The sequence below is a fragment of the Microtus oregoni genome, unplaced genomic scaffold (assembly GCF_018167655.1).
Source record: "Microtus oregoni isolate MIOR12 unplaced genomic scaffold, Mior012 000028F_ref0000031, whole genome shotgun sequence".
Taxonomy (NCBI): Eukaryota; Metazoa; Chordata; class Mammalia; order Rodentia; family Cricetidae; genus Microtus; species Microtus oregoni.
In genome coordinates, this window is record NW_024543087.1 from 24,401,705 (window position 1) to 24,418,319 (window position 16,615).

A 16,615-nucleotide genomic window follows, 5' to 3' on the forward strand; every position below is an offset into this window, starting at 1 on the left:
CCATGCAATTGCACTCTCATGTTGCCTTTTATAAACAGGCAGTGTTCCATAGTGTTGCCCTCTCTTTTGGGGGAAAGGGTGAGACAGTGTCTTACTCTACTTTAGACTGGCTTAGAACTTCCCTTGTAGCCCTGAGTGGCCGCAAACTCTTGGCAGTCCTCCTGTCTCAGTTTCCCAAGTGCTAGGATTGAAGCCACCATGCCCGTCTCCTCTCTTGTCCAGTGTGTTGCCATGCCTTTCTTACAGATGAGTCTAGCTAGAACAGTTTAATTGATCTTTCAAAAATTGTTTTCAGTTGCATTTTTACTCTTTTTCTGTTCTCTAGACAAGGTGTTGGATTGGCTCACAGGCCATGATTTGCCAACCTCTGCTTTCTAGTGTTGATCTTCAGTTGTTGATGCTAGTGGATTATGCATGCACAAGTGTTGTGCGCATGTGTACGTGTGTGTGTGTGTGTGTGTGTGTGTGTGTGTGTGTGTGGACGTGCATGCGTGTGTATGGGCATGCATGTGTGTGTCTGTAGCTTTTATCTGTCTGCTGCCTAGTTCATATGTTGAACTGACTTAGCTCAAGAACTAATTGAATGTCTTTGGTTTTCTTGTGTCCATAGAAGTATTTATGGTAAGGGTTTTTTGAGGATCATGGATCTATTCTGAACCTCCCAAAAAACAGTTCCTCATCTATCTTACTGAATTCTTCTTTATATTCTTTAGTAGGTAAGAGAGGGGCAGTTCTTTCAAGGCAAGGCTTAACATGTTTGCATTTCTTCCTTTCCCTGAGAATATTTAAAATTCTCGTTCCTAGTCCCTCGCTTCCATTATTTCCTTTTAGGCTGCTCTGGCCAGCTCAATACTGAACCTTTCTGGGGAGAAATGGGGAAACAAGAACACAAGCGAACCAATCTATGGCTCTTCTGTATTCTTCCCTTTTCCCTTCTCCCTCCACCTCCCTATGCATTGCTTGACCTTGCTCTTGGCATTTTGGCTTTGTCTTCTTTAAGGAGGGATTGACTCACTAGCACTAAGGAGTATTACCTTGTAGGGCTTGTAAAATCATTCTGTAATCAACACAAAGTAAAAGCTGAAGTGGAAGGAAGGAATGTGTTTCACAACTGATTTCAGTGTGCCTGCATTGATGAGTGCGGTGTAACAGATCCGGATGGGAAGACTCAAGTAATAGAAGAGGAAAGAAGCCAGGCTGTGGTGGCGCATGCCTTTAATCCCAGTACTCAGGAGGCAGAGACAGGCAGTTCTCTGTTAGTTCGAGGCCATACTGATCGATAGAACAGTTCCAGGACAGCTTGGACTATTAAACAGGGAAACCCTATCTCGAAAAGCCAAAAAAAAAAAAAAAAAAGTAAATGAGAGAGAGAAAAGAAGGGATTCTCATTATTTTTTATATGCAATAACCCTGTCCTGTTGGTTGAACTGAGACCAGAATGTGGGTAGAACAACTGTTGCTCCTATGGTTCCAAACTTGAATCCCTTGAAGCCAGTTGTTAACAACCTGTTTCCTAATTTATTACCCCTGTGAGTTAAACTAAAAAGAGTACAGATCCAAGCTGCCTCTAATCTCAACCCTTGGAAGGTTGAGGCAGGAATATGGCTGCAAGTTTGAGGTCAGTCTTAGATACATATTTCTCCTCTCTGCATATGAAATGCAAACAACACATGCACACTTATCAGTGAGGCCTGTGAGACTCGCGGGTAAAGGTATTTGCCTCACAGATCTGACAGTCCGAGTTTGATCTCCAGAATCCACATAAAGACAGAAGGGGAGAACTGACCGCACACAGCTGTCCTCTGGCATTCACACACTAGTCATTTTTTTATAAGAAGGAAAGATGTTTTAAGAACAAATCCATCATTACTGATCTTCGTAGGATACTATCTAATAGTTTGTCCCATATCAACACATCTTCCACAAGCCATCACTGCACTTGATGATCCGGATTATACAAGTTGTATCTTGTGTCTCTTATGTCCCAGAGGCAACCTTTGGTTCATACCTCAGATCTCACTCCCTAGTAATCTAGTCACAGACATGTGTTAGCAGAGTGAAATAAAGCCACAGGCCGGTCCCTTAGGGCATTTGAGGTCTTGGACCTGAGTAAGAAAATAGTTTCTTCCTTGTCTTAGTTCACCTAAGTCTACAGCAGAAAGGTGTAGACTGGAGGAGTTGTGTCTATGCCCCATCCTCAGCTCTCATGCCTGACTTTGATTCTTGGGCTTCAGGTTCATGTCGCTTCCTCCCAGAAGCTGCCCCTGCCTGCATTGTGCCCAACAACCTTTGTTTTCTTGGTTCCTTTTGCTTCTGTGAAATATAGTTGTTTATGTAACAGTGTCAAAGTCGGAGTGTGTGTGCCTTATTCCCACCTCACCTGGATGCCCTGCAGAGGATGGACCCATGGTGGGTTCCACCTGGCCTTGTCTTGATTTTCCTGCCAAAGTCCTTTACCTTAATACTGATGGCAGGAGTGGAGCATCTGGTAAGAGCAGTCTCTTCTACTGGATAGAAGCTGGAGTTGCCAGTGCCCTGTCAAGATATACTGTCCCACCGGCTGGCATAGGCTCCCTCCAGTCTCCTCATCAGGCCAGCTTGGACCAAGCTTGGAAGCAAGTTACAGTGAGAGAGGCCTAAGGAAGGAAGGGAAGTTGCAGCTCCTAGGAAACTTCCAGCAAAGAGGCTGCATCACTGAATAAGATGGGGCCGGTCACAGGAGTTTCTCTTGGAAATGAGTTTTAAAGTTGGTTGTTTTAGTAGTAGGAGTTCGATGATGCCAGGATTTAACCAGGTTCTTCGTATGCTAGTCAACCTCTAATTTACACTCCTCCTACCCAGGAACCACTTTTTTTTTTTAATATATAACGTAATTCTTTATTGATTCTTTGCGACTTCACATCATGCTCCCCCAGTCTCACTCACCTCCCAGTCCCTCCATATCCCCCCTTCCCGTGCAGTATCCCCCCCCCAAAGAAACTCCTCCAACTCTAAAAAATAAATTGAAAACAAAACAAGTGAAATAACCCACCATTGCGCCTCCGTCTTTCCAACACCTCTTCATTCATCCTAGTAGCTTTGGGTGTCGCGATGTGTCACACCGTATACTCTTTTTGCAATCAGCCCCACCCACAAAGTGTTGGTTGCAGTGAGGTGGTGGTCTGGTAAAGGCCTTTGTCACACCGTCATCACTGAGCACTCACCCAAACTCCTCTTGGATGTCCTGTCATCTCCCTGAGTCAGGGATCCTGTGGCTATCATTCTGCAGGACCAGTCCCTCTACACACTCCAGCAGGCCATCGATAGGGCCAACTCAAGGCCCAGGGTGTGGTCTGGGCCACTGGAGCTGCCCTTAGGTAAGGGGTAGAGCCAGCTCTCCTGGGCCCGTGCCATCAGATCCAGGCCAGCATGACCCTTGGATTTCAACATGCATGGTTTCTATGACCCCCTTTGGCAACACAGGTCATGAACATCACAGACCCCAGCTGTAGTAAGAACATGGACCAGCAGCTTGGGCTCGGACATCACCATCAGTGGCAGCATAAGCCACCTAGATCAGTATGGCTCTGCGGCAGCAAGGCCCTCAGATACCAACATGGTCTCAGATGTCTGTTTAGTCCCCTGGAATCCTCACAGCTCTCAGTGGTAATGGGAGCCACAGATATCAGCTCAGATCCTAGCTGCTGCTGGGCCATGGACAGGAAGCACATTTTTAAGAAAAGATAACTTTAATGTGGTGATGCAGCAACCTTTACATAACTATGGCTGAAAGCCCAGTAAGAAATGACCGAAGTGTTTGCATCCTTGTTTGTATAACATAGGTTTTCTCTTGGACATGGTTACTGTGGTTGACAGTAATGACAGGAGATGAGAATCAGTGCGTTCATGATAGAACCCATGAGAAGCTGTGCACCTTCAGATGAGAAATTCCCCATGATTTTCCGGAATCTTCATTTTTAAACTTTATTTTATGTGTATGTTTTACCTGAATCTGTGTTTGCACACTGTGTGTGTACCTGGTGCCCACAGAAATCAGAAGAGGGCATTGGATCCCCTGGAACTGGAGTTATGGGTGGTTGTGAGCTATCATGTGGATACTGGGAACCAGACTTGATTCCTCTGCAAAAGCAACATGTGTTCTTAACCACTAAGCCATCTCTCTAGTTCCCTGAGGGAGCTTTTTTGATCCCCGTTCTTTATTCTTTTCCAGACGCTGTGCATCCTAGCCAACATAGCAGATGGGACAACAGCAAAAGAACTTATTATGACCAATGATGACATCCTACAGAAAATCAAATATTATATGGTAAGCCTTAGTCTTCCTGGCTACAGAATTAGAAGACAAGGGCTCTAGCATTGTAGCTGAAAACAAACTGTAGAAGAATGCTCACTACTCTAACAGAGTCAGAGAGTTTTATCCCAAAATAGAAAAAGCAAGCCGAGCTTCTAAAAATGTGCTGTGGTGTTGCCCACCACCTCCCTCTAACTGAAGACTTGAGCTCCTGGTTCTCAGTCCTGTCTCCCTCAGGTCTCTCAGTCTCATGGTGGGTGAGTCCTCTAGACAACTGGTACCTTACTTCTATGTTTACTTTTTTTTTTTTTTTTGGTTTTTTGAGACAGGGTTTCTCTGTAGCTTTGGAGCCTGTCCTGGAACTAGCTCTTGTAGACCAGGCTGGTCTCAAACTCACAGAGATCTGCCTGCCTCTGCCTCCCAAGTACTGGAATTAAAGGCGTGCGCCACCACCGCCCAGCGACATGTTTACTTTTAAACATACCTTGCCACCTACTGCTATGTCATGTGGTCATCATGGAACACTGTCAGTTTAGCACCAAAATCTGATGTTCAGCGCCTCCATCTTCTTTGATTTTGTCCATTTTCACCATAGCATTCAACCATGAGGGACATCTCCCCCATCCTTCCTCCAGCAAAGCTGTCTTCCCTTTGCTGCACATTTCATAGTTAATAATTGCAGAAAAAAGCTGGGGGGAATTCATGTTTACAAATCATCTTGTGCCCTTCATGCATTTCCTAGTAAGCTGTGCCTCCCTTTTCCCCAGAATAGGTTCATACTTTTGCTTGATCTTTTAAACTTAACTCTCCAGTCCCCATTGCTTCCTGTCGCCTTATTCTTTATTGTACAGAAGATGAGATCCACATGCCCTGACACCCCCAGTTCCCAGCTCCTTTGAGTCAAATTCTGGTACATTCTGTGTGGCCTGACTCACGGTGTCCCTGATTCATTCTGTCCTCCTCCTGTTGTTTACTACATGGCTGTCCTCTAGCTCCTAAATGAAGTCACATTCCTTCCTACCTCGGGTCCTTTATCTGTTCTGACTTGTCCACCTGGGACACTTCTCTACCCACCTCCTCACCCTTCAGATCTGAGCTGAACTGATACTTCATCTCGGGGCCCCCTCTTGTGCAAGTGTTTGTAGCATTGTTTTCTTCAGAGCAGCTCAGTCTATTAGTGATACAGCTCTGGGTATCTACTGTCTCTGTCAGAGTGAGGATTGAGTTGTTATGTGCACCCTTTTATATCTGCACCTCCATAGCACCTGGCCCAATACCTACTCAGTGGTTGTTGATTAAAAACCTATTCTTAAACTGGTAAATCCCTTGTCTTTCAATTACCACATAGTGTCTTGTGTTTTGAAAGTTCCCTTAGTGGTAGACCATCGCCAGTGCACATGCCCTGGGCTCATTCTGCAGCACTGGAAGGATGGAGCCTAACTTCACCGTCTTTGTACACCAGGGCCCCTACTGCTATTCAAAACCCCCCTTTTCTAAAAGCATCTCTGCATATTCTCACTCCTTTCTTGCCTCCGCATTGACTCTAACCTACTTAATCCGGCTTCATCCTCATCACTCAACTGCAGCGATTCCAGTGAAGGTCACCATGACCTCTGCGATGCCCAGTCTGAGAGTTCTTTTCCTTCCTTGTGCTCTCTACTGAGAGCTGACATGAACACAGCCAGCTGTTTCCTCCTGGAAACATCTCTTCCTCTTGGCTTCCCTGACACCATACCCCAGACGGTCCCCTGTCTGCTCTCCTGCCGCTGCTTGTCTCTAGCTTTGTTTGCACAGTAGAGAGCCCCCTAAGGAGCTTCACAGCTTGCCTTATCCTTGCCCTGCCAAGATTCTCATCTAATAAAAAAGTCAGGGATATGTCTTAGTTACCCAGGTTTTTAAGTGATTCCTATATATGAATGGAGGAAAGCCACTAGCCTAACAGACTCTCATCTCTTCCGTTGTTTTTCTTTTCATCTCTGAGTCATTTTTAAAGGTTATCCAAAGCATGGTGTATCCAAGTCCCTTCAGGACTCTGGACTTGGTACCCTCCTGCCTACTCAACATCTTCTTTTGTGCTGTCCGACAGCCTTTTGGACTGTTTCTAAGTCGGTCTCTCCTAAACTTCCATGTCTCCCCCTCTGCCATCTCCTGCAGTGCTCAAATCAGATGTTACTTTGATTTCTCCAGCCCTGTCCACATGGTTGTCTAGATTAGCATGTCCTGTGAACCCTTTCTCAAAACCAGTTTGGAATCTTCACATCTTCCTTTTGCTGCGCCTCTACTGGTGTCCAAGCGCTTGCTCTTCTGTTTGATTGCCTTCATGAGAGAGGTAGCCTTAGAACTATACTCCAATTTCCCCAACCAAAGTGATGCTCTAAAAATGTAAATCTAATCTTGTCTCTTGTAAATCTTCAGGGACTTCCTCTAGATTCAGAATGGAACCCGCAGTCCCTACTCTAGCCTACAAGAGCCTACAAACTCTTTGAATGTGCACCCATCAGATCCCATCAAGAAGTTTACTGTTTGGAGCTATAGCCCTGTGATTTTTATACATCTAGCTCCTTCCTTCTCTTTAACTCTCTGTTTGAATGTTGCCCCTTTAGAAGAGATTGTCTGTGTATATTCACCTAAGCTAAGTTCCTAGCACTCCCGCTTCCCTTGTTATTGAATGAGTGCCAAATTAATTCCTTAGTAGTAAATGCTGTAAGTCCATTTCTTCAGTTTACTATTGTTAGCTAGAGGCTGGAAGCAGATGACAAGTTTATTCTCTTCTGGCTTAATGAGCCCACACTGAAAATCACTGAGTATGTCTTTAAACCCACTGACAGGCAAAAGAAGAACCACCAAAATTTCTGGTGGAGGAAGCCATGCCTAGGTCTTTGGGTTTTTTTGTTTGTTTGTTTTTGTTTTGGTAAATCTGTAGTCCTGCCTGCAGTGAAGTCCACCTTAGCCTTCCAGAAATCCTTAAGCATACCATGCAGTTGGTGTTCGGATGTACATAAATTATTTAAAGCCCTTGTTTGTTTGTTTTTTGATTTTTGAGATAGGTTTTCTCTGTGTAACCTTGGCTGTCCTGGAACTCACTTTGTAGACCAGGTTGTTCTCAAACTCACAAAGATCTGCCTGCCTCTGCCTTCCAAGTGCTGGGATTAAAGAGAATAAACTATAAAGTGTGCTTAAATCTGATTGTTCATGAACCTCCTGACCACAGCTTCATTTCCTATCCCAGAGGAATTTAACTGGACTACTTGAGCAGTATAGTAGCTGAAGAACTAATATGAAGCCTGCATCAGTTCATCACTGCAGTGACTGAGAGAATGGGCTGTCTGAGAGCATAGACATGTTAGGTGCCCAGGTCCTTGCTGCCAGTAACTTAAGAGAGAGAGCACAGGCAAGTCGACACATAGAGCTGTTAGGTACCTTTGTTTCTGGGCACATGCTTCAAAGCACAAACTTCTCACCCGTAGCCTCAGCTGTTTCGTTTGGCCACTGGATGATTTTTAAATTTTCATCTTTTGGCAAGGGTTGCACTCTTCAGTTGGTGAGATTTCCCACCACTTCCTATGCTTTTAGCCTGACCTTTACCCTCTTTAATGTTAACTTTATAGCTCCTCAGGTTTGTGGCCTGTGACTCAGAACTGTGGGCTCTTGGAATTACCTATCACGAGAAAAATGATGTGCTGTGAAATTACCCCATCTTGATTTTTATTCCTTTTCTACATCACTAGGGTCACTCACATGTCAAACTGCAGCTTGCCGCTATGTTTTGTATATCAAACCTCATATGGAATGAAGAGGAAGGTAAGATATTGGTGAGGTTTGTCCCAAAGAAAATTTTGGAAGGAAATGTTTATATAGGGAAAGCAGAAACCCCACACACTTGGCCTAGCTGGTTCCTAATATCACAGAAACAGCTTGCTGTGAGAATCAATAGTATTAACCTAAGATGTGGCCCCACCCCACACTTCAAGCTATCCTGGTACTAGATTACAGGGTAAGTATGAGAAGGAAGCACTAGTCTCTACCTTTGAGAGAACTGGTGAAGAGAGCACTGAGTTGCCTTAGAAGAATGTGAGAGGGAAGATGATCCCATGTTGGGCCTTTCATTCTGTGCTGAGGATGCACATTTAGAGACTATCCAGATAACATAATGTCCCTGCGGGCCATGGCGAGGCGGTGCAGGAACCTTCTTGATGATGAACCTTCTTGAGTGAAAGGTTTTCACCTAACCTCCATAATCCGTTTTTGCGCCAAGCCAGTTTAAATCAGAAGCAGGCTCTAGGAATGGATGGTTCTTCGTGCTTCCTGGGTTTCTCTTTATGTAACCAAGGCAGGAGTCAGACTGCAGAGAGCATCTCAGCTCCAGGTTGGCTACATTAAAGTCAGCTGGGAAAGCCTATGAGTACGGTTTCTGGAACCTGACCCTAGAGAGTCTGGGTCACTGGGTGTAGAGAGGGTAGTGCATGAACAAGTCACTAGGCTGTTTAGTGGGGAAGAAACTCCAGGGAGCTTCATGTACTTTGCATTCAGAACAAGGAAACAAAACCAGATTTAACCCACAGGCCTTGATACTAAGAGTTGTATGTGACCCAGGACACCAAAGCCAGGCTTCAGGCTAGTAATATTCTAATTGGAAGTCAGAGCAGTATGAGATTAGAAATGTCATGTGTGCTATCACAGAGGCAGCAAGGAGTGGAAAAGGAGGACCAAGGCATGCTAGAGACTGTTGGCTTGTCCTTAAAAGCTGCTTCCTAGTGGCGCAGGGTCTTGTGCAAGGGGAAGAATGTGACTGACTCCGAGTCCATGCGAGAATTAACTTATCGGGCTGGAAAGATGGCTCAGAGGTTAAGAGCACTGGCTGCTCTTCCAGAGGTCCTGAGTTTAGTTTCCGGCAACCACATGGTGGCTCACAACCATCTATAATGAGATCTGGTGCCCTCTTCTGGGGTGTGTGCAGGCATGCAGGCTAAATAAATAAATTTGGTTTTTTTTTTTTTTTAAAAAAAAAAAAGGAATTAACTTATCAACAGAACCCAGGGTGGGGTTCAGGAGGCAGAGAAGCCAGGTAGGAGGCTGTGAGAAAGTTCTGGTGTGAAGGACTCCAGCTCCATGGGGGAGGCAGGGGACAGAAGGGTTGGAGTGAGTGACTCTAGTGAAGCTGGAGGAGAGCGGTGGCCTGCACCATGTCCAGTAACCTAGTAGTTTCAATCTTTTAGGTTCCCAGGAGCGCCAGGATAAATTACGAGACATGGGCATTGTAGATATTCTACACAAACTGAGTCAGTCGCCAGACTCAAACCTTTGTGACAAGTGAGTATTAACATAAAGGGCCTTGCTTTGGGCCCCCCTCAGTTCTGTTGTGAAAGGCTTGAGCTGTTTTAGTAACCCAGTCAGCCAGCCTTTTGATGTTTTGGGTTGTTGTATTTCATTTTTAACTGTGAACTAGCAGTGACATTTGATTTTTTTACATTTATTTATATACATACTATGGTTGTGTGTGCGGGTGTGCCATGGCACATATGTGGCAGTCAGAGGACAACTTGTTTGGGTCTCTGTGGGTGTAGAGATGGTGGTCAAACTCCCGTTGTCATGCTTAACAGCAAGCACCTTTATCCAGTGGAGATAGTTGAGACGTAAACACTCATCGTATTCAGGAAGAACATGAGTTTGAGCCATCTTAGTGGTTATCTGAAGAGGGTCCAGTGGTGACTCCCTACATTCCCTTGACTGTTACAGTAGAAATGCATGTGGCTTCTTTAGGGAAGTACAGAGACTAACAGTGAAACACTCATTGGCTCAGAGCTTCACTGAGCTCTGCCTTATGCCATTGCAACAGGGGCCTCAGTCTCAAGGAGCTCACCACTCCCGGGAGGGGTAAGAGAAATAGAAATCCAGCCAACTAAGAGATGCTTTTCCTGTTCCTGTCCCCGCCACCCACCAAAAGATGCTTTTCCTATACTCCCTTATAACAGCCTCACTTGTGAGAATGAACAGCTAGGAATATCCGTTCTTACTCTCTGCATGTTGAGATAGTTCAGAAGCCCTCGTGCTTTCTGCCTTTCACACCCATACCTATCTCGTGCCCACCCCATAACGTCATTCCTTCAGGCATTACACATTCTGCCCCATGTGATTTGCCACCTTAGGTGTCTCCCCTTCATGTCTCCATTGTTCAGTGTTTTCAAAAATTACCCACTCTGTATTCCAGTAACTTCGCTGTTAGATATAAACTATAAAAGGGGTGAATAACTTGAAGTACTTGCTCATGTGCAACTTAGATCCTAGTACAAAAGCCAGATACTATGAACAAATAGATATATATCCAGTGATGGCAGGGGACATAAAGAATAAAGAACATTTCTCTCATATCGTATAGTTAGAAAAGGTGCCTGAGGGTGTGGTGGCTCATCATAGGCCTGGTTGAAAAGTGCTGTACACAATTTAGAGGGAGAATATTCCAGGCAGGGAGCCCAGTTAGTAGAAAGGCCATGAGGTACAGGGGAGAATTTCATATCCTGAAGGGCAGATATACAAGAAGAGCAATAGAGTCATGAAGGGGAATGATCACAGGGAGAGGGGCCAAACCCAGCAAATCTCTGAGAGCCTTCCAGGCTCTTCAGGAGGCTCCGAGGAAGGACCCTGTGGTAATAAGGACTTCGGCTTTTAGAGAGCCTTGAGGGAAGGAGACAAGAGCAAGTCTGCAGGACATGAAGTCTTAGAACAAGAGCAAAGGAAGGTATCTGGGTTTGACCCTGAACAACGAGGTAGAGGGCACCAAGATGACGTGGATATGGGGAATTAGGTGGACAGACGGGATTGAATTCCTGCCTGGATATGCCAACTGTAGGGTGCATGTCTGATATCCAAGGGCTCGGGGAAATGTGACTGGTGTAGATTTGAATGGTGTTCAGATGGAGCTGGAGAAAGTCATTGAAGGAGAGATTTAAGAACAAGATGAAAGGGAAGTGCTAAGAACTGAGATCCAAGGCCTGTCACCATTTATGGCAGGTGAGAAAATTCCAGCAGAGAGCAGAAGGAACAACTAGTAGGGTAGGCAGATAGGCAAGCAAAGGGGAGACATGCCCAGTGACAGTTATTCTTCAGAACTCCCTCAGCGACCATGCCAGCACCTTCTCTGCTCCCATAGTACCTGTAGAACATTCATGCTGTCTTAGTTATTTTGTCTAGTAATTCTAAACTCCCAAAGCATACAGAGGAGACTGGGCTTCTGCCTCCCTGAAGCTTATTGTCCTGTAAGTTAGATAAGTCTGAGTAATTTGTAGCCCCAGGTGCCAATCAGATGAGCAAAGAACCAAATGTAAGTGAGGTCAGCTGCAGATTGGAGTCTCTGCCTTCCCTCCATGGCTGCTGGCTCTCACTGAGAGCCGGGCTGCTAATTGGGAGTTTTGCTCAGATTTGCTTGGAAGAGAAAACCTACTTAAAATTGTCTTTGGGGGATCTCAAGTTCAAAACAGACTTGATGAACATGAACTGGGATAGGTGTGGGTTCTGGCCTGTATTGCTTTTGGCCAGTCTGGTGCTGTGTCTCCAAATTTATGTGGCATATGTTTTGGGTTTCCACGTTGTACACGCAAACCCCTTTTAAAAAGAAAAGGTAGCTATCTGGGGTTGGGGTGCTCACCTGTGACCTCAGCACCCAGGAAGCTGAGAAGAGGACCGTGAATTTGAGGTCAGCCTTGCTGCAGTGCAAGCTGATTTATGTGGCAAGAACCTGCCTTTGGGAAGAAAAAAGGAGTGAGCTACTCAGCCTGTCTGTCCTGAAAGACTCCTTAGATAACAGGAAGTCTAAACACAATGAGCACACTCTGGAGCCCCCTAGGAATCAAACAGCCTACTAGGTCTAGAAAGATCTGACAGTTGAAGCAGCAGGTTCCCTTATTTTGGTGAGAGATCAGTGTCTCACCCTGTCCTTCTCCTGCTCATGTCTCTAGTGCTGTTACAGATACACACCACCACATGGGCTGAATCAATAGTTTTATAGACTATGTGTACAGGATGACCTGGCACATTAAAGTCTGTCAACTAAACAAGGTAATTCTTGAACTTTGCATGTAATCTCAGCCCTGGGGGGGGGGGGGGGCATTCTCAGGAGGATCATTGCCAGTTCAAGGCCAGAACAGGTTACATAGTGAGTTCTAGGCCAACTAAGACTCCAGGGACAGTAACTTTGTGTCAAACACACATGGAAAAACAAACAAAAACTGTCAGGCAATGCTGGCGCACGTTTTTAATCCCAGCATTCAGGAGGCAGAGGCAGGCGGATCTCTGAGTTCAAGGCCAGCGTGGTCTACAAGAGCTAGTTCCAGGATAGATAGGACTGTTACACAGAGAAATCCTGTCTCGAAAAAAAATAAAATAAAAATAAAAAACAAATTAAAAAAAAAACTCGTAAGACTCTACCTTTGACTTTATAGTAGTAGCTGCAATTGAGTCCACTTTATCATTGGCCTAAGCTATTAGTACCGCTTTGATCAGCTAATAGCAACTACCAGTTTGGGCTTTTTCTTTTAAGCTAGGCAGGGAGACCATTTCTAAAGACAGACTGCCTAATCCCACAGTTGTATCTTCTTTGTAGTCTGCCAAACTTTAACCTTCATAGTCCTGGGGCCTTTGAACCAGGACCTCACCTGACAGGCTCTTGGCCCCCTTTCAGGTACCTTCTCCTTTTGTCAGCTTCCCAGTGTCCTCCCCTAGACCTAGGCATTGCTACATAACATGCACACAGCAGTAAGAACAAGTCAGGATTCCAGACCATCTCAACGGTAGGAACACCGTAGAGCTGTCCAAGAGAACCCCAGGGAAATGTCTTCTGATGATAGCTGTTATCTCTGTGTAATAGCCCTAGCTATCCTGGAACTAGCTCTTGCAGACCACGCTGACCCCATAAGGTAGGTGCTCAGCTGGGCTCAGCCCAGCTCCCTCCTAACTACCATTAGTCACGAAGATACTTTCCTCAGTTCCAGTTGTGAGATGGTGGCTAACGGGAACTTTGTGATTTCAGGGCAAAGACGGCGCTGCAGCAGTACCTGGCATGACGGGAGAGCCCGAGCACCTGCGAGCACCCCCCCACCTTTGTTTAAGGAAGTGCAGGAGCTAGCCTCATTTGACTCCTTCTATTTGCACACGTCACCTTGGACTGCAGGGAGCTGTTTTGCAAAGCAGTTTAGTAGGCTTAGATCTCAAATTCATCTTGAGAACATTTTTTTGAGGTAGTAATTTCCTCAGAGGATTATTGTGTTTTGTTTTGTTTTGTTTCTGAGCTACCTGGACTCTTTATTAGAACAATCAATCATTTTCCTTTGGACCTACAATTTTTTGCCTATGCTGCAGCCACTTTGTGAGCAAGAATGGTGTGTGTGTCTGTCTGTCTGTGTGTGTGTGTCTGAATGTGTGTGTGTGCATGTGTGTGTGTACATGAGAGTTTGAATGGCTGTGTGGGTGAAGGATACCTCAGATTTTTCTTTTCTTATTTTGTGTGAAAATCTCTTTTCTACAGATTTTCCAGGGTTTAAGCATTGCTTGCTGTATAAAAAAAAAACTTTACTGAATTATATACAGTTTGAATGAAATGTTATTTTAAAAGCAAAACAATTGTTTAGTGTTCCATAAAAGTTATGTTGAATTTTGGTCAGATGAATATTTGTAAGTAAAAAATATATGCATTTCTGAACCTCAACTTACATAGATTTTCTTTATAAAAACAAACAAAAAAAAAGAAAAAAAAGACAAAGAAAAAGTTGGCTACAGTTCGCCTGAATAACAGGCGCTGTACATGGTGCTGTGCAGATAGTAAGCTAGCCTCTTACTGCCGTTAATATTAGCAGGTACAGTTTTTTGTTGTTCTTGATTTGTTTTTTTTCAGCCTAATTTGATAAGCTCTCAGGCTTCCAAGTCAGAAGGACAGTGGAATGGAGAAGTGAGACAACAGTCACTAGGGTTCTGAAATGTCAGAGGGAGATAGAACTACTGATAGTGGAAGCCTAGAGAGGACCAGGTGGACTGCCTTTGACAGGACTGGGGACCGAGAGCCTCCCAGCTCCCCTAAATCCTGTCTTTAGTGTAGCAATGTCTGGCAGGGTTTAGAAACAGACCTGGAGAGCAGGTTGCCCCCTCCTGAAAACAAGCCAGATCACTTTGTGCTTCCTGCGGCAGTAGATCTCACTGTGAGACCAGCTTGTTCTGCAAACAATCCTAGAAAGAAACAGTAAGATAGGAGTAGCTTCCTTCTAATTCCAGAAAGCCTCTTCTTGACCATCCCAGCGAGGCCACACGGTAGCTGGGGATGCCTGGTTGTTATGCTCTGCTAGAATGAGATGGGAAGTCTTTTCCTGAATGAAGCTAAAATACGAAACGTTGAGGGAAGGGAAGGGATTCTCCCCGGGATTACTGAAGATGACTTCTTACTTTTATTTTCATTATTTTATTATTTTTTGCATCTGCTCTAACTTCTGGTCCCTTCAAGGTGAACTCAACAGAGGTAGAACCAGTCTTCCTTTCCTTTTACTAGAAGGAGGCCAGAGCATGGCAGACTGGTGTGAGGTCTGGGGTCCTAAGCTTGCAGTGCGTGTGTGCAACTGCCGGGGTCCACACCTTCCCATCAGCCACTCCTGATAGGGTTGCCCACCTGCAGGCTGCTCTGTCACCAGCCTACACCTTCCTTGGGAGACTTAAATCTGGTTTATTGCAAATGAATGTTTTTAAATGTATTTAATGCCATGTTTCCTGTTCTCCATATGACCACCCGAGATGCAAACACAGAGATTTCCAAGGTTTTTGTTTTGTTTTGTCATCCCCCCCAACATCACTGATTTGAAAGCTGTCACACAGAACTTGGGTTTTGTGCAGGTGTCCTGAGTGCTCATATGGGAAGACTAGCTCAAAGGAAACCTAGTGTACTGGAGTGAAGCCTTAGAGGGCCCGCTCATTGCTACTTCTGGTCTGAGACTGTACCCTTGGGTAGCATTTGTAACAAATGCTACAGCGCAGTTTTAGAAAGTACCAGTACAAAGAAACCAATAGTACGTTGCTGAGACAATCTCAAACCCAAATAGCATGAGAGGGCTGAAGACGCCTTGAACTCTGTGTATAGATCTTGCCTGTGGGTATAAGCAATGGTCACATAAAAAGTGCTTTACTATAATTAACTTCTCTGATTTGAATGAAGGGAAATGTATTTATTAAAACAAAGCTGTTTGCTGCTTTATGCAGGTGCAGTGTTTGGTCAGCAAGGAAGTGGGGAAAATGGGACATGGTCTTATGTCTGCACCCAAGTTCTTACTGAAGCTTCTTGCTCTAATACTGCATTCTGTTTCTCCTTTGTGCCCTGATTGTAACCCAAAATTTATAAACTAGAAAAGAATGTCCAATTTAATAAGTTGCATTTTTTTTCCTTAAGCACTTTATTCAGAACAATATGTGTTCTTCTGGTAGTGTTTGGATAATATGATTTTAACACATGCTAATAAAAGCCAAGAAAAATCATGGCAACTTCTTAAAAGGAGTCTGTTTTCCAAATGACTGGAGCATAAGGAAATGGTAGAAGGTAATGCGGACGGCTTTCAGAGGCTGTGATCTGTGGTAAACGAAGGTCGCGAGGTGGTTTTGCATTGCAGAATGGAGAGCAATACCTCAAGCCAGTTATGGCTCTCAGAGGCACCTGCATAGTCTGAGGACTCCTTTCCCTGGCCTGCAAACCCTTTATGGTACCCATTCCCAACCTGCTGTGTCGTGTCTTCCCCTTCACCCAAGCCTCTTACGCCATTGCCACCACTTGGCTGAAGTCAGACTGAGCATGACAAACGAGCAACTGCCGTCCTTCTGCAGGGACACACAGGTGTCCCTCACTTCTGCACTGTGCTGCCTTCTGAGTCTAAACCTGACCACAGCTCCCAGTTCAAGGCCTCACTGGAAATAGAAGTCCAGGGACACCTGCCCCAGAGCATGAGGACAGAGAAGGAAGACAATGAGGTTGGTGTTAAGGAAAGAGAATTTTGGTGGTGTGAATCTCTGGGGTACCCAAAGTGACCATAAGTGGAAAACCAGGTGGCCAGCCCTCCTTTTCATTACTTCCTTAGGGAAAATAAGCAAAGCCCAAGAAAGGGGACATTGCCACTCTAGGTTTTGGTGGAGACCCAGCAGGAGGGGTCCCAATGCCTTCTAAGTGGGGTAGGTCTGTCTTCTCTGATCCCTGAGCCTCTAGGCTCATTCATTTACCCCATGAGTCAAGTTTTTCTTCAGGACCTCTCCTGAAGGAGAGCTGAGAACTGTAAGGACCGAGGATGGCAGAACCGTCCATTCTGTCTC

At 45.0% G+C, this 16,615-nt stretch overlaps 1 protein-coding gene across 3 annotated transcripts in view; it reads left to right on the top strand.

The window, feature by feature from the left end:
- The window catches only part of Armc8 (armadillo repeat containing 8), a 94,084-nt gene extending 78,282 nt beyond the window's left edge, over positions 1–15,802 (top strand). For all 3 annotated transcript variants that reach the window (XM_041676892.1, XM_041676893.1, XM_041676894.1), the window contains 4 exons: positions 4,211–4,306; positions 8,020–8,092; positions 9,508–9,601; positions 13,314–15,802. In XM_041676892.1, coding sequence (XP_041532826.1) covers positions 4,211–4,306; positions 8,020–8,092; positions 9,508–9,601; positions 13,314–13,347 — 297 coding nt within the window. In that variant the 3' untranslated portion in view covers positions 13,348–15,802. The remainder of the gene's footprint in view (positions 1–4,210; positions 4,307–8,019; positions 8,093–9,507; positions 9,602–13,313) is intronic.
- The last annotated feature ends 813 nt before the right edge of the window (positions 15,803–16,615 follow it).